This window comes from Polyodon spathula, chromosome 1 (assembly GCF_017654505.1).
Source record: "Polyodon spathula isolate WHYD16114869_AA chromosome 1, ASM1765450v1, whole genome shotgun sequence".
Classification (NCBI taxonomy): domain Eukaryota; kingdom Metazoa; phylum Chordata; class Actinopteri; order Acipenseriformes; family Polyodontidae; genus Polyodon; species Polyodon spathula.
This window is the reverse complement of record NC_054534.1, coordinates 44,977,054-45,000,607: the sequence shown is the minus strand read 5'-3', so window position 1 is coordinate 45,000,607 and position 23,554 is coordinate 44,977,054. Positions and strand designations below refer to the sequence as shown.

At 39.2% G+C, this 23,554-nt stretch overlaps 1 protein-coding gene across 2 annotated transcripts in view; it reads right to left on the bottom strand.

Annotated features, from left to right (window-relative positions):
* Positions 1–23,554, bottom strand: part of LOC121319230 (amyloid-beta A4 precursor protein-binding family A member 1-like) — a 112,965-nt gene that overhangs the window by 27,110 nt on the left and 62,301 nt on the right. For both annotated transcript variants that reach the window (XM_041256443.1, XM_041256452.1), the window contains exon 3: positions 7,310–9,016. In XM_041256443.1, coding sequence (XP_041112377.1) covers positions 7,310–8,935 — 1,626 coding nt within the window. In that variant the 5' untranslated portion in view covers positions 8,936–9,016. The remainder of the gene's footprint in view (positions 1–7,309; positions 9,017–23,554) is intronic.

Here is a 23,554-nt window from a genome sequence, read left to right as displayed (position 1 = left end):
TTTTTGGAGGGTCAGCAATTGTCTAAGCACAAGGCAAAATCCTTTCATCACATTATAATGTTTGCGCCTGCTTGGTGTCCAGATCCTGCCCAGTTCCATGCTCTTTTCTTCATTTGAATATATTTCAATATCATTTTAATGGCTTAATGATGGCAAAGTGCAAATTTGATAGTGGATTCAGAACTCCATGTGAACACCATTCTTTCATAAGCTGCATTTTCAGGCTATTAAACATGATTTATGGTAGCATTATGGGGGTTTTGCACCCACAAATCCCTTTGCACGTTTCCTTACATTACAGCTTTTATGTCTCAATGGTTCTCTGAAAAAATTAAATATTCAAAATGCAATATTTGCCTATTAATGCACAGCATGTACGATCAGTAGAACACAACTCATTAACTGCAAGTATGCGGGACAGTTATTGCGTATAGGTTCTAGCAAATCCAGTGTTCCCTTCTTTTGATACCTGAGTCCTGCTTAATTATTCAAAGCAATTCTCTCTGTCTCTCTAACTTACAATAAATAAATCATGCTGTGGAAAAAACTTCTCACAAAATGCAGTATAAAAGGCATTAAGGAAAATGTAAAACTGAGCACAACAGAACACATAATGACTTACTGCATGTTTCATTATAAAATTGTGTTAAAATAACATTTAAATTTGGGTGAATGTTCTGTTGCCAGGGGTTATTATTATTTTTATTAAACTGCTTTAAAATCGGTTACATTCCAACATGGCATGCATACATATCCTCCCAGTTCATCCAAATCAGACATGTGATCTACATCCAATGCAAAATTGTATTAATTAAAAGCCTTTTTGTTGAAACTGCAGCTCCCTGACCTATGTGGCTTCCTTCTGGTCTGACATCACCGCAAAGCCATTTCCTGCCACAACTCTATAGCCTGGACGTCAACAGTTCGAGTCTAGGCTATTCCACTGCCGATCGTGGACGGGAGCTCCAAGGGGGCGACGAACAATTGGTCGAGCGCCACCTGGGGGGGGTAGGGGCTTAGGTCAGACAGGATATCCACTACTCACCAGCGACCCCTGTAAACTGTACATAGCGAGGATTATGTTTTAGATGTAGAACATGAAATTGGCATTAGAAAAATAAAAATGTAAAAAGCAAAGGAATGTGAACCGGGAACAAAGAGTAAAGTTATTGCTAGGTTTTGCCAAACATAAAACAGATGAAGACCTAAATATTATTGCCAGCGATCAGTTTTTTGAGAAGTACGTAACTGTAAACTTGTTGGAGATGGAGATTTACAAAGTGGTGAGGAAATTATTGTTGTTCCTGAACCTGTCCAGAAGTTAAATAAAAATTAGAAGGTGGGTGTTCATGTGGAAAGGAATTTTGTGGTAGAATGTGAGGGAGAAACCAATTCACTGATGTGTAGAACAAGCTGGGAGGTGAGCCACATGGATCGGGATTGCCCCGCTACGGGATGTGACGTCATCTGACCAGGTAAGACTGTTCCATTTCATCAGTCACTCCAGCAGACGGATTTTGTTATTCCTGTGTCAGTGGATGATACAAACCCAGGCTCTCTTAGATTCAGGGTGTAGTCAGTCCCTAATACAAGACAGCTTGATCTCAACAGGGCATAAGCAAATAACAGGACATGTGCATATTAAATGTATTCATGGGGATGTGCGCACTTATCCTAAAATGTATGTGAATTAAAAAATTGGCCAGTACGTGACGCGAGTGCAATTGGGTTTGTGTCCTCAGTTGCCAGTGCCTGTAATTCTGGGACGGGACTGCAAGCAGTTTAAAGATTGGTTGGCTGCTGTGACAGCCCCGTCCTCCCTATTGGCTAAGAAAGAGGAAGTAATTGGAGAGACGGCCCGAGACCGAGACAAGACCTTAAAATGTGGCCTCGAGATCGGCCCTGAGACTGAGACCGGGTCTCGAGACGTCATCTCTGCATGGTACTGCCATAGATTTAGATCCTGAAAAACTAAACGGGAACACCGGGCCGCTAAGAATGAGGGTGGGCAGTGGAGGGAGTCCGAGAAGTTTCTGGTGGGGGCGATTGATGAAGAGTCTGGGAGGGAGGCCGCGAAGTCAGCACAGGGGTCTGGCTCGGCTGCCTTCAGTCAGGACTGACCCAATCCTGAGCTAGAAGCCATGGGAGCTGATCCGACTTGAGCAAGGGTGTGAGGATGTGCTGGGCAAACTCTTTGACCAAACAGCTGTGGTTAATGGTCAGGTGGTCGAGCCCAGACGCGCTGCCATGTAATCTCACTTTGACATTAATCGAGATCTGTTGTACCGTGTTGAAAAGTTACCCCAGATGAGGGAAATGTGTTGCAATTGGCTCACGCTATTCCTCTGTCTGGTCATTTGCGAAGGGACAAGACCAAATCGAGGCTGGATGGTGATGTTAGGTATTTTTGCGAACGCTGTGGGGACTGTCAGAAGGCCAGCCCCAGAGCCATCCCACAAGCTCCATTTGTGTCACTGCCACCCTCAGACTGATGGTCTTATGGAGCTTTTTAATAAGACCCTCAAAAACATGTTATACAGATTTATTAATAGTGACGTGAGCTACTGAGACCAGGTGATTACCCCCTTCTCTTTGCTATCAGAGAGGTACCTCAGGCTTCTATGGGGTTTTCACCATTCGAGTTGCTGTATGGGCGAAGACCCCGGGGTGTGCTTGATCTGGTCAGAGAGATGTGGGAGGAACACCAGGATAATTCGACCAATACATTTTACTGTGGAACACTCCTTCTCGATGGTACTATAGTTTTTCTCACGGGGAAAGAGCTGATATACAGGACTGGGTACTCGCTTCCCCGAACCTCCTGAGACAACACTGTCTATTATTATGGCTATTATTCCCCACAAACTTTGCTTTTATGACCAGGACAATGATATTTCAAAATATCACTATTTCCAATGGGAAACGGGCAAATGTGTGTCTTTTCGTTCACATAAAGTCAGTTTATTTACAGTATAATCGTAAATCTCGAAAAACTACTCACTTCTAAATCTTTTGTAGTCATTTTTGTATTACTTTAGTATAAATACATGTTAATTTAGATTCATATGTTGTTTTTTTCTGACTTTATGTGAACGAAAAGACACAAAAGCATCCGTTTTCTCATTGGAAATAGTGATATTTCAAAATATCATTGTCCTGGTCACAAAAGCAAAGTTTGTGGGGAATAATAGCCATTTTCTATACTTTTGAGGCATAAGCAATTAGGAAATAACACTTACTACCCAGGAACAAAAAAAATAAATAACTAATTTGTTACACAGTGTTATTGCTGTGTTATCTGTTTGACAATGTGGGCAATAATCCACTCTCATAATACACTATGAGAGCACTAGAGTGGACATTTAACAGACTTTAAAGTTAGAAGTGTAAACAAATGTCAGGATGCTTACAATGAAAAGAACAATTAAAAAGGTACATTATTTAAACAGCTGTAGCAACACATGGGGACGGGTAACGCTATATTTTTCGGAACAGCGCTACTTACTTTTTAAAACCTTTAAATCTTTTGTTGTCGACTAAAGACAGTGTTAGTTACCCAGAACTGTGCACATGGTTATACTGTAAATAAAGGCACTTTGTCACAGTTTGTAATTACGAAAGCTTTTTTTTTACATTGGGTTAATGTGTACTTGTATTACTTTTATCAAGCAATATGAAATGCTAAACTGAAATCGCAAAGCTCTTTTCTAAGTGTAATTAACTAATTGTTGAAATTATTGTTGCGTAATAAAATGGTATTCACTTTCTGTTGAATTGTTCTGACTGGTTTTGTTGACGAAGTCACATTTTACTGTGGATTCGTAGCACAAACTGTGGATTTGTTAATCAACAATACATCTGCCCCAGATTCTCTTCAAAGCCAGACAGAAGATTAACTGAATGAATCAATCAAAAGGTCTAAGGGGGAGGTCACAGAAATTGTTAAAGTGCTTTTCATGGTAGTGTCACTGGTAAAGTATCAAATTTCACGGGATGAGGTATTTCACAAGTTGTGTGTATAGAATTTCAATTTTGTTTAACACAGCAAAGGTGAGTAAAGTCATTAGAATTCTTACCTTGAACATCACTTGGAGATTGCGCTAATCTCCACTTCAAACTATGTACAGTGTCCAAAATGGTTCAGCCCCATTAAAAAATGAACAAAAATGTTGATTCAAAACTAACATTAAACTGTGTTTTATTTTAAAGCATTAACATTTAATAACTAAAACACAAGCATACATACATTCCACTAAATATTCATTTATTTCTGTTCATATTTTTGGATTGCTTCCGTGCAGTAAAAACCTACCCATATATCAAAACGCTTTGCTCGTCACCCAGAGTCAAGGCCTCCACACACCACATGCGATGCGATTTATCATTGAGTGATACCTGCCAACCATACACACCAGAAGCGACAAGCGATACGACAGTTTGGAAAACTGCCAGATCAATCAAACTACAAAAAATTGCTACTGACAAAACTACGATCAATTCTGGTATATATTTGTCAACATGATGTGGAAATTATGACGGCATTTCAACATATATGGCAATTATTTTTTTTGTTTTTTACAGACATCCATTTTCTTGTTTGCAGTGTACAGTGTTTCCCGCCTAGATCCAATATAGACATAATCATTGCCATGGCACTCTATGCATGCAGAATAGTACACACAAAAACTTGCGTAACACTGGGCAGAGCTGTACAGTTTAGTTAAGGTGTGTGTGGTTTTTTCTTTTTAATGAAAGACTTAATACACATTCTCATTTTATTTTTTGCGAATATTAAACAAATTTTACAAAAAACGTGGTATTCGGCAGACAACGAAATTGCGATTTTCACAGGGCCTTAGCTATGTCTCATGCTGTTTCTATCTGTGCCACTGAATATAATGTATAAAGTTATCCCATGACTCAGTGAAATCTTTTAATTAGAGCAGTGTTTTCCACAAATATGAATTAACATGAAATAACACAAAATGTAACATATAAAACGAAATGCAAATATAAAAATAAATAACACAAAAAATCATTATAACACAAACATAGAGTGACATTTTTAAATTGGGAGGTTTATACAGAAAATGCTTTAAATAAATACTTGGAATCGTAGTTGTCAAGGCTCAGCCGTTACCATAGACACGGTCTGAAGGGAAAGGAAAGCTCTGACTAGCACTTGTTCAGATGTATAACTGGGAGCCAGTCGTTTGTGAATTAAAATTGTGATGGAAGAGAAAGAGATATTTGTTTCTAAAATGGCTAAACTGCGAATAACAATTAAACTGCGCTGCAAATAATTTGAGCATGAGGGGATGTATTTGGCTGACACTGACAAAATAATGATGTGCAGATTTTGCAGCTGTCGGCTGGAATGGGAGTAGAAAGATACCGTCGTTAAGCACCCTTAGCTGTTTATTGCTTTTGGGGAAAATATGGCTTGCTAGCTTGTATAGTATTTTGTATTGATAAGCTAATTATTTGTAGTGGTGCAAACTTTGCACTGGGGCAAATGCTGTTTTGGTTTTGAATGGATTTGAATGAATGAATCTGCTTTGCTTAGTGTTTAAATACTAAGAATTGCTGTATACTGCTTCAGTGCAATTGGAGTGAAATACAAACCCTATGTGTTTTTTTTTAATGGGTAGATGGCTGTATGTGCAATTATTATGACAGCCCCACAATCGTAGGGCAGTGTAGGTATTTTATCTTCTTGTATTTTTATAGAGGTCATGGGCAGTATTTACTGTAAATAGGGAGTTAATTAAAGAGTCTGGGACTGTATGCTAAGGTTACTGCCGCCAATGAGAAATTATGGTAACTAAATTATTTTTCTGTGCGAGGTCTGTTTGTCAAAATGTTTTTTAAAAATTGGATAATGTTTAATAAAAAATATGTATGTAGTTAAAACATGATGTATACTGTGCTATTATTGATATACATTTATTTTAGTTGTTTTATTTATGTGTATCTAAAGAAATGTGAAAATGAATATGAAAAATTATAAAAAAATAAAAACAATTTCACATGGCTCTACTTATAATGTCTGCCTGGTGTCTAGCAAATATGCAGTGTAGCTTAAGGGTTAAATCCAAACATAAAGCTTTAAAGTGAGCCAGCATAATTAAAGAGGTATGAGGTGGCTGTGAGAGAGTCAAGGAGATTTAAGACATTCTGTTGTACTTGGACCTGAAAAGTGCTTTTATTTTTTATTTTCATTCCACTGCATTCCCGTGCCTGTTACCCAGGGAACCAAGTCCTTCTCTGTTTTTTTTTTTTTTATATACAGCATAAACCACCAGATGGAAAAAAGAGAAAGTATTTCAGCAGGTCAATTCAAATGCAATATGTTTTCTACAGACTGATGGGCAAAAGTTTTCTGCCTGGCATATATATATAAAACACCTATAAATCAATGCCTTTTTTCTTTTTTTAAGCTGATTGTTTTCAATCTATATTTAAAACTTTCTACACTTTTGATCCTCTTCTCTCATGGCATCTAATTCAAGTAACTCCTGAAAATATGATAACGCTTTTCACAAGAGAAGTAAGATATGGTTTGTCTTGAATATAACAGAACTACTTTTTGACTACATTCCAAGAATAAAATGCAATAGAGAAACCTGCCAGCTAACAATGTGACACAGTATTACAATAATGTATTACAAAAACGGTTCAGGTCTTTAATTTGTCAGAAATTAAAGCAAATGTTTAAAATCTGCACAATTTGCAGAATTAAAGTATTTTCATTCTTTTCGATCCCTGTCGCTAATGTACAATGTGTTGTCAAATGTTCAACTCCCAGTACATTTATTTTGTTAATGTTGACATTTGTGCTTAATGTTGATATTGTTTAGAAAAGGTTCACAAAAAAGAATAGAAATCCTGTGTACTGAGAACACCATTTCTTCCTCTGTAATCCTGTATCACACACATAATTGATAAATAATGAAAATCAACTGAATTGATAATCTTTGCTGTTAATCCGACATTTCTGGGGATCAAAAAATAACAAAATACCTCCAGCAACCTAAGCTATTCTATTTCTACGATACATACTTTTTTTTTTATGTACGAGGTCATGTGGGATAGAGAAAATACCAAGGGACATATTTTTTGAATGCTTACTAAAATGCAAGGGTTTCAGTTTCACAAAATGTTCAACAAAACTGTTCCAATTAACCAATAATAATTTTTAAGCACAAATCTCCTTTCAGTGTTTTTTTTTTTTTAATTTGTAGCACAGTTTAGTAATCTCAAAAAATACCCAGACTTCTCCCCTATAAAAAATAGAATGAATACTTACCTCTCCATCTAGTGGCCTTTGGTTGTCACAATCTCTGGTCGGACTGATGTCTTGTCTCATTACCCAGATGGGTTCCTTTGGCTCGTCTGGCGTGTAGGGAGAGCGAATGGTCCGTGTTTTAACCTCTTCGATGGCTTCCTTAATGTCTTTGATAGCCAGAGAGATGGCATCTCGTTTCTCCTTGCTGTGTCTCTGTAAGGGCTGCTCCCCGGTAGGGCTGGTGGCTGAAGGCTTTGGGGGACTGCTCTCCTCCTCCTCCTCCCCTGCTGACTTGCCTTTGTGCTCCTGCGAGTTCTGCTCAGACTCGGGCCTGTCCTCATCAGCAGCTCGATCCAGACTCTGAGAGCTCATGCTCTGCTTGACCTCAGCCACAATTTGATCTATGTCCTCCTCCTGGTCGTAGCTGTCCATGCGGGGGTAGGGTGCAAACTCTGCCTCCTTCTCAGGGCTATCTGACTCTCCGTCCGAACGCTCGTCATAGTGGTGCAGCCGGGCGCCCAGCGCCTCTTGCCGATAGCTCTCGCGCTCAAAGAGACGGAAGCCGCTTCTCCGATGTTGGGGATCATCCCCCTCTGGTGGGGTGTCCCCAATTTCCTCATAAACATGCTCCTGCAGACCATAGTCAGCATAGGGTTCTGAGTAGGGCTCCTGTCCCTCCCCAACACCACTACCCCCTCCATCACCCTGCTCCCCTTCATTGCCATGAAACAGACGCTGAGTGTATACATAAGCCGAGTAGGCTGCACTCATGGCCTCCTCATCCTGTTCGTGAGGGTGAAAGTGTGGGAGTGGGTTTAGAGGGGGTGGTGGCTGAGGCTGGGGCTGGTAGGGTCCCCCATGCTGCTCTGCCTCGGCACTCTCTGTGTACTCCTCTGATTCTGGACGGTAGTGCACTGCGTAGGCATTTTCATCCTCCACCGCCTCCCCTTCCAGTGCTGTCTCTGCCTCCACTTCTGAGGTCATCCCCATGTCTCCCTCGGCTCTGTCTGTGTGGTTGTGGAAGCCGCTCTCAGTGCTGGCTGACCTTGTGAGCCCCAAACCCCCTTCTTCCTCCTCCATCTGCTCATCTTCTGCCTCTGGTTGCTGTGGAGGTGGTGGTGGTGGTGGTGGGGGTTGTGAAGGCTGCTGCTGTTCTACCTCCACCATCTCTGCCTCTCTCTGCTGCTGTTGCCGCCTCTGCCTCTGCTGCTGAGCTCTAATCCGAGCCTCCCCGTCAGTCTGTCTACGGTATCGGGCTGCTGCTGGTCTCTGCAGCGGCTGTTGCTGCTCCACCTCTGTGTCCTCCTGTGGCTTTCGCTGCCCTCGAACCCGGGTCACCCTTCCTGAGGCGTCAAACCTGCGGTAACGGGCTGCAGGTGGTGGCTGTTGTTGTTGTTGATGTTGTACCCTAACCTCCTCACTATTGTTGTTCTGCTGCTGTTGGAGTGCTCGTCTCCGGCTGTTCTCCCTTCCCGCTGTAATGTCCTGCCTGCGGCACTGGGCCGCAGGGATAGTCACAGGGAAGGCGGCAGAGTGCTGCTCCTCCTCTACACTGGGCTGCTCCAGGTAAGCCTCCGCGGCCTCGTTCCCCTCCCCCCTGATGCGGCTGGGCTCCTCCTCCAGCTCTGCCTCTTCCTCGTGGTTCATAGCTGGTTCAGGAGTGCGGTATGCTCTACACTGAAGGCATTCCCTCTGCTCTACCACGAGACACACAGAACAAGGCACAGGCTGAAGGGAGACAAGAGCGCATACATGTCAAATAGGACATTGCAACACAAATAATGGCTGCAACACTGACACCTTGTGAGGACACAGTTTATTACATCTGTATTTATATAGTATACTTAAGTACAGTAGAACCTCAAAGTTACAAACATCTTGGGAATGGATGTCTGAAATGTTCGTAAATTGTGCACAGCTGCTATCAACACTGTTAATCTGGTGAAAAAAAGAAGGACACAGCACAGTTATAAAATACTTACATTATTATGGTTTGAAAGGCTTTAGAACTACTATTCATAGGAAAAAATGCTACATTTAACTTTCCATTCTAATTGTAACTAGCAAAAACACAGATTTAAATGTCCACGAAAACAAAGAATGCTTTGCTTGTCTTTTCGTGTTTTTTTTTTTTTTTTTTTTTTTTTTTAAACAAAATGCATTCATGCAGCTTGCTGATTTGATGTATTAATATGTAGATGTATACAAACGTACAGCAATTTACATTTTCGTTGTGACAATTCGCAAAGTATACATTTTGTTGTATGTTCTAAGAGAAAATATGTTAATGAAAATAGCTACAATATATTAATTTAAATATTTGTTGTGTCTTAGCGAGATCTATACCAATTCTGCAATTATTTTTTGTTTTGTTAACATACAAACCACTACTGCCTGTTTTGGGTTAATCGGTTATTAAATATACAGTACAGTATATTTGTATTATTTTAACATTATGTATATAATATTTTACAGAATTCTTTTTAAAATATTTTTGGTAGCCTCGTCAGGCTTTCTTTTTCTTGGTGTTTTTAAATTACTATTCAAAAACGTTTGTAGCTGATCAGTCTTTTATTAGGTCTATATAAATTATCTGCTGGTTCCTGAAAAAAAAAAAAAAAAAAAATATATATATATATATATATATATATATATATATATATATATATATATATATATATATATATATATATATATATATATATAATGCTGTGAAAAGTTTGTGAACCCCAATGATAATTATGGAAATTCCATAGTTTATGGAACTATTACTATATTACCATGATAGCCTTCTTGAATCAAAACTTTTCTAAAATATCCAGTCGGGTTTATATTAACCAATTCCATGTCTTTTGAAAAAAAATTTTGTATGAATTAGACAAACAATGAGTAATTAAGATTCAGGGTATGTGAAAAAATAATTGAACCCCTGGTTTAATCAGCTCAATTAATGGGATAGTTAGAATCAGGTGTTTAAATAAATTAGGTACATCTTCAGGTGGAAATGAAATAAAAAAATAAGGGGATTATCCATTTTGTGTATATTTTGTTAACTTTATTTAAAATGGTGCCTTTTGCTATGCAGAATGTACTGCAGTGACCCGACCACCCAAAGGGGGCTTTCTTGGACTTTTGTGTTTGTCCTGTTTATGTGTCCTGTGCTTTGGTGTTTTGTGTAGAGTTAGGGTTCAGATTATGCCACCTAGCTAGGGGCAATGTGTGTGTGTTTGTGTGTGTGTGTGTGTGTGTGTGTGTGTGTGCATGCAAGGAAGAACTGCAATTGGCCGGTCCGGAAGGAAGCGGGAGAAACAGGGCAGTATAAATACCTGGGACGCGGGAACGCGGGAGGAGAGAGAGCAAGCGAGATAGCATGAGAGACGGATAGTAAAATCGACTGACACAAAAACAGTGTGAGAAACTGAAGTGCCTAACTTGTGGTGCATCTGATCGGTGTGAGAGAGGTTAGGAGCCTGTGTTACGGTTGGAGAGCATATAAGGTACGGGGGAACTACATTTTAGCTAGCTACTGGGGATTTTGTTGTTTTGGTGGCATGGTCCTGGCCAAAACAGGGCCTGTGAGAGGTATTGATGTCATTTAGCCCTGGAAATCTCGTCTCCAATGTCATCCATCCTGCTGGAAGCTTGGGTCATCACATTACATTTGTTTAGATAACTTCACTTATACAATGCTGATTTACGATTATCTGGCGAGTGCGTAAAAATTGGACAGCACAATCTCTTTTTTTATTTATTTTTTGGATGGGGCGGGGGGGGGTAATCCATCTCTCTATATTGGTTATATATATATATGTTTACCTTCTTATGTTTACATCTACTTTTGTATGTATTGTAGTACATACAATTGTAGGCTATAAATAGTTTGAAGTGTCATTGGTGTTTGTAGTTGTTAGTTATTATACATAATAACTATCGCCTCCGAGATAAATAAATTCAACATGAATAGAAATAGCCACCGAACACTTACAGTATTGTAAGAAGATGTTATAATACAGACATGTGACATACAGACGTGTAACAGTGATTGTACATAGTGTGGGGGGAGTCTGACAATATTACCAATACTTTAGACAAAAACCATGTCAATGATCTCGATCACGTTAGTATTTCATTCATGTCCGTGGTGATATCTTTTGAAAGCAAGCCCCATATTGCACTTTTTAACTATTAGACAAAATGTTTACAGTATACTTAACACAACTGTTTAGGACCATGCTGCATGATTATTAATAGCATTATAATTGAATTATACCAAATCACGTTTTTTTATTTACAATGAAGGGAAAACGTGTTTTTGCTGACTTTATCAACATTTGGGCGACACAGAACCTAAACCTCTGGGTGGGTGGGATCCCTCGTGTCCTTTGTGTTCATCACCTGCAACATTAAGGCACATTTTGACAGGATGTAAGGTGGGTCTTAGCCAAGGACGGTTTACTTGGCGCCATGACCAGGTGCTGCAATGTTTGGCCTTAGCATTGGAAGACAAGTGTAACCTGACCAATAAGTTGCCACCAGTTCCATCAAAGCATTACACACAAAAGACAATTTTCCTCCTTCCAGAAGAGCAACCACCATGAAAAGGAGTTAAAACCAAGCCTCGCCCAGGACAACTGGAAGTTGCTGGAGACTGAAAGATGCAGATGTTGGTCAACAGCTTATTTTTCCACCTGAGATTGCCACCACTAACCTTCGACCAGACACTGTCTTCTGGTCTGGATCAGCACTCCTTGTTCATCTGGTAGAGTTAACAGTGCCATGGGAGGATGCTGTGGATGAGACATATGAGAGGAAGAAACTTCGGTATGCTCAACTAGCTGCTAAAACGGAACATCGAGGATGGAGAGTCCAAGTTTACCCAGTGGAGGTGGGTTGTCAAGGATTTGTGGCACACTCTACAACCCAGTTTCTCAGAGATTTCGGGTTCAGTGGCCAAGAGTTGCATCGCACAATGAAGAACTTATCCTAAGCAGCAGAAAGGAGCAGCAACTGGCTGTGGTTGAGACGGAAAGATTCTTGATGGGGATCTCAAGCACAATAGAAAGAAAGCAACGCTGATGTACGGGTAAGTAAGCTGAGCTGAGTTGAGTGGGGGACTGAGGGGGATGATGCTGGGATGCCAGAGTCACTGTTGAGCCCTCTTGAGGTGTAGTGGGCTAGTCAATGAAACAACGAGGACAGAAAGTGCCCACTTGAAGACCCCAGAGATGTACCCTACTTAGCTCAACCCAGACGGTTGTCATGCTGATGCGCTGGGGAGACCGCACTTGGTTGATCCCGGAGCTAGCATCGCATCCGTTATGTGTGCTGATGTGCTAGGGAGGCAAAATAAGCTGACCCTGGAGCCAGCATTACACTTCAGCCATGAACACCAGGCAGAAAGCTATCTACATCAACAGATGGAAAGAAACGCAAATGGATGGAGATGCAGATGGATCACATTAGTTTACCGTAAATCTAAGTCTTAGTTGGTGCTTATCTTGGCGAGAGCCGAGTTCAAATCAGCATGAAGTTTTTAACTACTCTCATGTAATGGAAATCATTTTTACCTTCTTTGAAAATAAAAAAAAAATATGATTTGGTATAATTTAATGATAACGCTATTAATAAGTAATTAATCATGATTATAGTGGCAGTTTCTATTCTGTAAATATTTAATCTAATAGTTAAAAAGTACAATGTGGGGTAGTCAGGTCTAGTTTTCAAAAAATATTAGCAAGGACATTATACACAAACCAATGGAATACTGCGTTTATGTCTGTAGGTATACATACATACATGTAATAGATGTATGTATGCATGTATGTATGTATGTATGTATGTATGTATGCATGTACATGTGCATGTATGGGTGTGTGTGTGTGTTTAATAGAGACAGATAATACATGCATGTCTCCAGTCATATGTGGTTTTCACGATCAAGTCGCCTTAAGTTCTAGCCAAAATTGTTGATATTTATCACTACTGCCATAGCCTTATCTTTTCACCTGTTGATTCACCACATTGCCAATGTACTTTATGCATCCATACATCCATCCCTGATGTCATTGAGCAGTGTGTTCTGGGCTTAAGCTTACAAATTGTTAAAACAAGTGAACAAATCTCATTCATAACCAGAAGTATATAAAAGTCTAAAATATTTCCAGAACTATAAATATTGAATTATCTAGGTAGTCTCTGTTAATTCCTTGATAAATTAGGACAACACAGATTTGCTTTTAAATTCTCACACAAACAAAAGAAAGAAGCACTGCTCATTAAGATATTAACATTATTTAGTAACTCCATAATTTTGGAAATCACATTAAGATGATTATTTAATAACGAAATAGGCATAATGACTGCTTGAAAAAGCCAAAATCAATGCTACATACCGATTTGTTGATAAACACTGGACTTATTTACAAACTTTTGAAAATCCTGCCCATTGTTTGCTCTGAAAATGCAGCATTTCTGATTTAACAGGCATTTAAATGATGCCAAATAAATGCCAACTGCTGTTGGGATAATCTAATTTCTGATGTTTAGAAAATCAAAAAGAAAAAGAAACAATATTGGACCCAACAATATGCTTTCAAAAACTTTCAAAAATCTATATTTACAGCAGGAACTAAGGGTATAGACTTGCTTGATGTGTTGACTCAATAGACAACCGCATTACCTGCAGAACTCACAAATAGACTGAGTGAGCAACGTAAAAAACAATTGTCTTTTTAAAGGATGATGATTTCTTTACAAAATCAAAAAATACACACATATTACTGCAGACAGTCTTTTAATAAACATCTCTGTTCTTTACTGAGTGAACATTAACGGACAGCTAACAAAACTTTGCTGAAGGTCATATATACGGATTGTAGCTAGACCATTGGAGTGATATAGAACTATAACAAGTGATTAGATATCTGGAAACAGCAGCAAGTTTTCATCTATAGTTAGCTTCCTCTACACTGAAGACAAAATGGGATGTTCTTCATTCTGTATTTCTGCCATATTCAGTGACAACACAGATTTATCATTAATGTATATTTAGAATTAATTTGACACAATCACTGTAACTAGGGGAACTGTTACATGTGTGGGTCGTCACTGAATAACGATGAGGCAGACACACAGCATTGGGTGTTGACATGTGGCACAGATGAGCAGATTTAATTAACACAGGCCCCGACGCTAGGGTATCAACAAGTAATCCTAGCCCCAGATTTAACAAAGAAAACAAAGCTAAAAAGCACAGTTTGAGACCCCACTTAATGGAATGTCCCTCTCCAGGAACCTACTACACTATGCAAACCCTCTCTATACTGTTTGGGATCAACATCCTCTAAATTGACCTACTTCTGGGCTCCTGGTGTCCCAGCATCCTCATGGAGATTCCAGCCTCTTGAAATGGCCGTTTCAAACGGCCTCAGCTGGGCAATGCCTTCACGAGCACCGTCTTGCAGTGGAAGGGTTCTGTGTAGTAGTTCTCTCCATGGAGCAGACACTCTCCTCCTCGATGTCAACACAGCAAGTTTCCGCTCAGCGCCTGTATGTGTGGCTATAGCCATGCAGTAGCTTCAAATTGTGGCGCAAAGGCTTTTTGAGGTGTGCGCAGCCTCCCCGGGCACCCCCTCCAGCTAATCCAGCCCTCCCAATCAGCTCAGTGCCGGTTGAGCCTAACTGCTCAATTGGTTGCCTAGCAACACATCTCCTGTTCCGCGTCCCAGATTAAATAGTGTTGCCCAAATAAATCAAGAGACAATTGGTCAAATTATGCATCAGTTAAGGTCTGTATCTGATTGAATTTACCTCACATAAGAGGCTATACATTCAAATTATTCTTATTGAATATGACATATGGTATAGGTGCTGTGTAAGATACAAGCAGATCTTCACATATTCAAAGTCAGAGAGACCAATAAACTCACTCGTGGGTAGCTGCTTTGACCTCTCAGAGTGGATATCCACTTGTATTGTACAGCATCCTATACATTATATTATATACTGAGCTGCATATCTTCTACATTGTGATTTCATAGGGATTGTTTAAATCCATGATAAACGTTGAAAAAAAAATCAGTTTTTAGATCTGTCACTACTGAGATCATGAAATTTAGACCCTGTGTGCTTTTGTATGCCAATTCCATCCCCAGAGCACTGTGATTCAATGATCATAATGCAGAAAGCCGAGCACACCAGAGTCGTTGGCTGCTGCATTAGCCAACCGTATATTAAGCATCTGTATAGGTTCAGTAAAGCTTGAAATACAAAGGAGTACTAGGTGTTGCCTTTTTCAGGGGGAAGTGGAGTTTCCACCTGCCCGAAAGAGGAAGAAGGGAGGAGTGGCCAGTCTCACAGGTAAGCGAGAGAGGTGCTGCCGGTCTGAGGGCCTAAGAAGAGGGAGCTGTCACCAGCTAAACGTCAGGAGAGTGGCTGGGGCGTCTACCTCAGAATCATGAGTGCTTCTGACCCGAACCCACAACACGCTGCAACACCATCTACTTACCCACAACCCGACCTGCTTTAATAAGACCTGCAACCCGACCTAGACCCGAAAGTGTTTGTTCTTTACCTACTGCCTGAGTCAACTGACTCACTCATGCTCTCACACTCACACACATATATCTCAACCATTCTCCAGAGATTGAGTTCATACAATAGGCCTGTGGCAGTGTGCCCCGCCCCTGTGCATATTTTTGTTATATGTTGTATTTGTTAATGTTGGTGTATTGTAGTTGGTGCACAGGATATAATATGGGTTATTCACACGATTTAAAATGTATATTTGATTTTAGGCATGAGGATTGCACAGCATTTCACGTGCAGGTAAAACATAATAATATGTGAGCACAGGAAATTGCACTAGATTAATTCACGTATGATTAATTCACAGACTCCAGTTGAATGACTGATTAGCAATTTAGTCTCGGTACAGCTGCATAAAAGTAGCATGTTTTCACTCACTCGGGGTTGTGTGTTCGGGAAGTGGAGAATGGGTGAGAGAGAGGAGAGGTAATTTAAAATAAAACAAACGATTGCTACGAGTGCTGGAGGACCAGCACTCTGCTTGTGTGTTTCGTGTTCGTCCACTGTCTTGTTTAGTGTTGTCAGTTTTTTTTTACCTTTTTATTTTGGCCGCAAGTGGCGTGTCCTGTTTTGGTGTTGTGTTTTCTGTTCAAACCTTTTATTTCTGTTTAAATAAACGCACAGCAGTGCATTCAACATATCAACAGTTGTCTCTGTATTACTTCCTCGTTCTAACGTCACCACTCTACTGTCCTTGTGACAAGGCTATACAGCGTGGTAGATTTCTTTAGTGGTCTGCATATATTTTAACATTGTAGCATGTTAACTATCTCTGTCTATTCCTTTCAAGCCATCAGTTGAAAGGGAGCTACACTTATGCTTTCACAGAGATGGACCAGTTTTGTGGCTGTCGTACACACAAACATTATGACAAGAAACAAATCCAGTCAAGTTTATTATTTTCAATTGCTATGATTCCAAAAAAATTCCATACTTTATCTCTCAAACTATTATCCACCACATGATATAAACCCTGCGCTATTTTTAGTTTCATCTTGTCCACAGATATTTTTAATATCACCAAGCAGACGTGATTCTTGCGACGTATCAAACAAGCGGCAATACAAACCGAGAACACTGCTTAGTCAGCTGACTCCTCCTTAATCGCCTCCTGCTTTAGTGCAGGAAATACAGCTACATCTATCTTCTAATATGTTTTTTGGGAAAGGGTTTCAGACGAGTACGCTGAAAGGACAAAAAACGTTTTTAGTGATTCAAATACAGGCCCGAGCCTAACCAGAGAATTATATTTTTTTGACCTGCACCCGAGGTTCACATTCCGACCCCAAACCAACCCGCTTTTGCGGGTCACCCACGGATACCAGACCCAATGCAGGGCTCTACCTCAGTGCTTGCAAGGCTAAATGTGTGTGAATCATCTGCAGAGAGCTGGTGCCGTCCCAAAGGCCAGAGAAGGAGGAGCTGCCAGCTCCACCACTGCCGGAGTGCCCACGCGGCATTGCCACTGCTAGTGCCACCACTCAGGTTGTCTCCAGCGCCACAATGAGAAGCCCCACTGTCTCCAGCGGTGGCATTTCCACTGCCGGATTGGCCAGTGGTGCTGCCTCTGTCGGAGTGCCCCAAGCTGCTATCAGCATTGTCGCTGCCAGCACCACCACTGCCAGAGTGGCCAGAGCCTGCCACCACTATTGGGAGTGCCTCGTGCTGCTATCAGTATTGCTGCTGCCAGTGCCACCACTGCCGGCGTGCCTAGCACCGATACCACTTCTGAAGTGCCCGGTACCACTGCCAGCATGGTCACTGCTAGAATGCCCCGTACCGCTGCCAGTGTGGCCACGGCTGGAGTGCCCTGTACCGATGTCAGCATTGTGGCTGCCAGCATTGCCATGGTCAGCTGTACATCTGGAGAAAGCAGTATTTCTGCTGTTGAGTTCAATAGGAAATGTGCCTCAGTCTCTCCTCCAGTAAATACCATCTGGGCTAGGAGGCTACCGCACCACAGCATAATATGATAATTCTCCAGTATAAATTTAAGTACAATCTTAGATTTGTCCTCTGTCTTTTTTTATCACTTTATTGTGCATATTAATATTGCACATAAAAAAGGAACAAGGAGTGATTAGTTAATGCGCTCTGCCATGCTAGCTCTATTCCAGTTAGGATCAATGACTAATGTCAATTAATATATCCACTTATTTGAAGCTCAGTAAAACATCAAACCATTTTTTTACATTACAGTACAGTGGTACAACCTGAATCTGCAATGTGTTATAAAGCAGAACAGAGGATGGTTGAGGATTATCTGTTTCTCGCTAGCATCAGTCACGGAGGTATGGGTTGGAATCTGGCTCAGGTCATGGGTGAAATAGATATTCGCTCATATCACAGAACCACCCAGGGGGTGTTTAGATCAGGAGTGAACTGAGCACCCTATGAAGCTTTCTTGGTGCTTATCAACACCGTGCCTTATTGTAACCTATACCACAGTCCATCAGCTTTCATGCATATTCAAGTCTAGGATACCACGAATGGTCATCAAGCATTTGGTCTCGCTCAACCTGGGTCAAAGCGTGTAGACCCACATACTGAGGTGGGTCGCTGGGACTCGGGTTAACACCGGTGTCACAGGAAATAAGTTAGCCGTGAAATAAGTTAGCGTTTGCCTTTTTGAGCCTTTCTACACATGCGTGAATCTTAGAGCATAAAGGCAAGGTTAAGCCATAGACTTTCTGTCTGTACTTTTATTCAGAACAGATTGTTACTGCGATGTTTCCAATGTGTCTAGTAAATTGTTTTACTCTTAATGTTTCAGGATCTTTATTAAAAGCTACAGTATGAGTGGTAAATATCGGAAACACGTTGTAATATTAATAACATGTTTTGCATATTATTATTTAATAATAGGTTAACTTTAGGCTATGTAGTTCACAAAATTTACATTTAATTGCGGCTACTTTATATTATAGGTTTTCTTCGTACATTTATTTGCAATATATGTGCAAGTATTAGTGAAAGAGAAATAAATACAATAGATGCATTATTTTGTGTATGAGTTATGACATAAACAGAAATAATTTATCATTTGTTGTGCGATTTATTTTTATGCACAATTATATTTGTGTTTAAAATGTAATAACAGTTTCTAATATGACATATTATCTATTATTTAATAATGGGTGTTACGTTTAATTCCCAGTTTACAAAGACGTGGCAAACTCTCACCAGAGTTGTCATTTTAAATTTGTAATCACCGCGGATATTTATATTAGGTTTTCTTCTTAAAAATAATACAGCGAAAGAGAAATAAATACATGTATAATTATACAGCACCCCTAGTTCCAGCACCCTTGTTATGATTTTATTTTTTAATTTCCCAATGATCCCAATGGTTTAGGTAAATTGAAAAGTGTGGAATTAGTTAGAAAAATGAAAAAAAGATTTAACAAATTACATGAGCGATTTCCAAATACAAAAATAATTTTATCGTGCATCACCCAGCGACGTCTTTGGAAAGATGTAAAGACATCGCCAAAAAAAACAACAACGTGTAACTGGGTGAACAACGCAATTTTGGATTTTGTAAGGGGATTCAATTCATCATCCTGAAATTAAATCAGGTTTGTTTTTTTAGGTGGGGTGCTGTCCATGTGAATGACACTGGTAATGATAGATTCCTAAAAAAACTCCAGCATGGAATTAAACCACACCTTCTGTAAATATATCCTTCCCTTCCAATACCTACTCTTACACCTTTGTTTTTATTGTATATACTGTTTTGTATTGTCTATTGTGAATTGTGTACATGTATTGTGTGTACGGTTTTATTTTAATAAAAGTGCATTTTTTAAATATCTTTGTTATTGAGAAATGTATATAGACATAAGTATTACTGTATGGTATGCAATGGATGCTGTATGATACCTACATTATATTCATAATGTCTTTATATTTGACATAATGAGATCTGGTGTAAAACATAATAATTAAAACAAATCAGATAACGTTAAGAGCAAGTTCTCACACAGAGTTTCACATAATAATCTACAAGTAAAAAGAATAGCCTGTGACATGACTTATCTTTCTTGAAATACAACGACTGATGAGTGGGGACTTTATTTTAGAAGTGATTTGCACACGACACTATATTAAATTGGAGAGCTATCTGAATTACAACAGTATTTAGTGCTGTGCAAGTACATCCACCATGTCAACTCGGATTACAGACGTTCATATAAATAATGTAACTGCTCTTTAGGACAGTATGTATAGGAAGCTAATCATTTTGTGCATTTCTCAAATTATATATACACCTTAAAACACCATCTTCCACTAAAAACGTGTCCGTTTTCTATATTAACAGGTTTAGATATTCCATGTAGACTTGATTACAACATCAAAAACATTATTCTCTACATGAAGAAAAGTGTTTGTACCCACCTTCCCACTCAATTTATTGAAAAGGTTCAAAGTCACCGAGCAATTTGACATGAAAATAATATAACTTTGTTAAAGTGAGCCTACATAAACACTTATTAAACACTTATTTCCTTACCCCACTGTATGTGACATGTCCACAAACAACATTTTTTTAAAGGAAATACACATTTGGCAAGTAGTGATTTTAACTATGCATAGACATAAATTATACTGATGAAGTAATGTTTTTAAAATATTTATTTATGTTTAAAAAAAATAAAAAATACAGCTAGCAATTTTGTGAAGATAAAATGTATTTATAATACAAATTAAATGTAAATATACATTATGATAAATGTAACCTTTAAAAAAAAATACTGTCTGCAATACATTTCGATAAATAAGATGACAACATACAGTACTGTGCAAAAGTTTTAGGCAGGTGTGAAAAAATGCTGTAAAGTAAGAATGCTTTCAAAAATAGACATGTTAATAGATTATATTTATCAATTAACTAAATGCAAAGTGAGTGAACAGAAGAAAAATCTAAATCAAATCCATATTTGTTGTGACCACCCTTTGCCTTCAAAACAGCATCAATTCTTCTAGGTACACTTGCACAAAGTCAGTGATTTTGTAGGCATATAGTCAGGTGTATGATTAAACAATTATACCAAACAGGTGCTAATGATCATCAATTCAATATGTAGGTTGAAACACGATCATTAACTGAAACAGAAACAGCTGCGTAGGAGGAATAAAACTGGGTGAGGAACAGCCAAACTCAGCTAACAAGGTGAGGTTGCTGAAGACAGTTTACTGTCAAAAGTCATACATCATGGCAAGATTGAGCACAGCAACAAGACACAAGGTAGCTATACTGCATCAGCAAGGTCTCTCCCAGAAATTTCAAGGCAGACAGGGGTTTCTTTTGAAGAAGCACAAAGAAACGGGCAACGTTGAGGACCGTAGACGTAGTGGTCGTCCAAGGAAACTTACTGCAGCAGATAAAAAACACATCATGCTTACTTCCCTTCGCAATCGGAAGATGTCCAGCAACGCCATCAGCTAAAAATTGGCAGAAAACAGTGGGACCCGGTCAGGAGAAGTTGGGTCAGAAGTGGCCTTCATGGAAGACTTGCGGCCAAAAAGCCATACCTCTGACGTGGAAACAAGACCAAGTGACTCAACTATGCACGAAAACACAGGAACTGGGGTGCAGAAAAATGGCAGCAGGTACCCTGGACTGATGAGTCAAAATGTGAAATATTTGGCTGTAACAGAAGGCAGTTTGTTCGTCAGAGGGCTAGACAACGATACACGAATGAGTGTCTGGAGGGTTTGGTCAGAATTAATGATCTCCATAATGTTGAGAAGTACAGGCAGATACTTATCCATCATGCAATACCATCAGGGAGGCATCTGATTGGCCCCAAATTTATTCTGCAGCATGACAACGACCCCAAACATACAGCGAAGAACTATCTTCAGTGTAAAGAAGAACAAGGAGTCCTGGAAGTAATGATATGGTCCCCACAGAGCCCTGATCTCAACATCAACGAGTCTGTCTGGGATTACATGAAGAGAGAGAAGCAACCGAGGCTGCCTAAATCCACAGAAGAACTGTGGTCAGTTCTTCAAGATGTTTGGGCCAACCTACCTGCCGAGTTCCTTCAAAAATTGTGTGCAAGTGTACCTAGAAGAATTTATGCTGTTTTGAAGGCAAAGGGTGGTCACACCAAATATGGATTTGATTTAGATTTTTCTTCTGTTCACTCACTTTGCATTTTGTTAATTGATAAATATAATATATTAACATGTCTATTTTTGAAAGCATTCTTACTTTACAGCATTTTTTCACACCTGCCTAAAACTTTTGCACAGTACTGTATTTAAACAAAAATTACTGTCTGCAATGCAAAACTTGCTTTTGTTTCTCAAAAAAAAAAAACACAAATGGCTTCCTGTAATTTTCGATGAACACAGAGAATCTTGCCTTTAAATTCTAAGATTAGCGCATATGTAGAAAGGCTCAAAAAGGCGAATGCTAACTTATTTCATGGCTAACTTATTTCCCCTTGACACTGGTACGACCCAGGTAGGTGGTTTCACACTACGCGAGATTGTGACCCAGGTAACCAGGACCTGGGTAGCAGTGCCAGTGTGAAAGGGGCTTTATTACAGAATCAGATATTTCAGTAATGGAGCATTACTTTCAAAGAAGAGCAACTAAATGTGTATTTCTTGTTTGTTTTTGTGCACAGTAATTGTAGTTACATGTAACATAAAATTTTAATCTAAGTGATTTTGCGAAAATCTTTTACAGTTAATTCTATAGAAGTTGCTTTGACTAATTAATTGAATGTTATTTTTGTTGTTTTGTCAAATTGTATGAAAAAATCATTACTGTTTAAACAAGTTGAACTGTCTCAATTACAAGCTTCCTTATATACAGTATATATCACCCTCTAGCTGGAACTTGAATCAAGGGGAATATATACCCACTGTTTGTTATAGTTTGAGCTCCTGATTTTTGGTGTTTTATCCACACTTTTCTAGTCTTCTTTAAAAATTGAATTGCTACCTTAAACCATTTGTGTAAAATGTATTTAATGTACAGTTTTCCTTCTGTGAAACAACTAAATGGCCTTTTAAATCGTTGTCTTACTTTTTCATTTAAAAACAGAAGCGATTCATCTTTATTAATGTAAGTAATGTAAGTACAGTTACAGTTACTCAGAATGATTGTAATATGTTCAGCATAAATACTTTATTTTTCATTATAGCTTTAATAAATATAGATTGTTGTTAATAATAAACACTTTTTGTTGACAAGTGGCTTAAGTTGTAGGCCCTTAACAAAGGTAACAATGAAATACCAGGCAATGGTTCTGAATTTAAATTCCCTAACTTATGCCAATCCCTCTCTTCTTAAGGGTCCTGATTCAGATCATGTATTCACCTCTGTGATCAATAATGTTTGATATTTGTTTAAGGGAAGAACATCTGAACAGTAGCACCTTAAAAGGGCAAATTGCAAAGGCCACTCATTTGGTATTTTATCCAAGGCATGATAAGGGATTGCAACACTCACTGTTTTTTTTTTTTATAACGCACCTGTAATTTGCAGGGTTGATGCTAGATATAATGTAAATAGTCTATTCCAGCATTATAGACCAGTGGTTTTAAACCCCAGTCCTGGAGACCCACTGTGTCTGCTGATTTTCATTCCAGCTGAGCTCTCAATTACTTAACTAAACCCTTAATTGAACAGATAATTAGCTTAATTAGAGCTTTTTAATT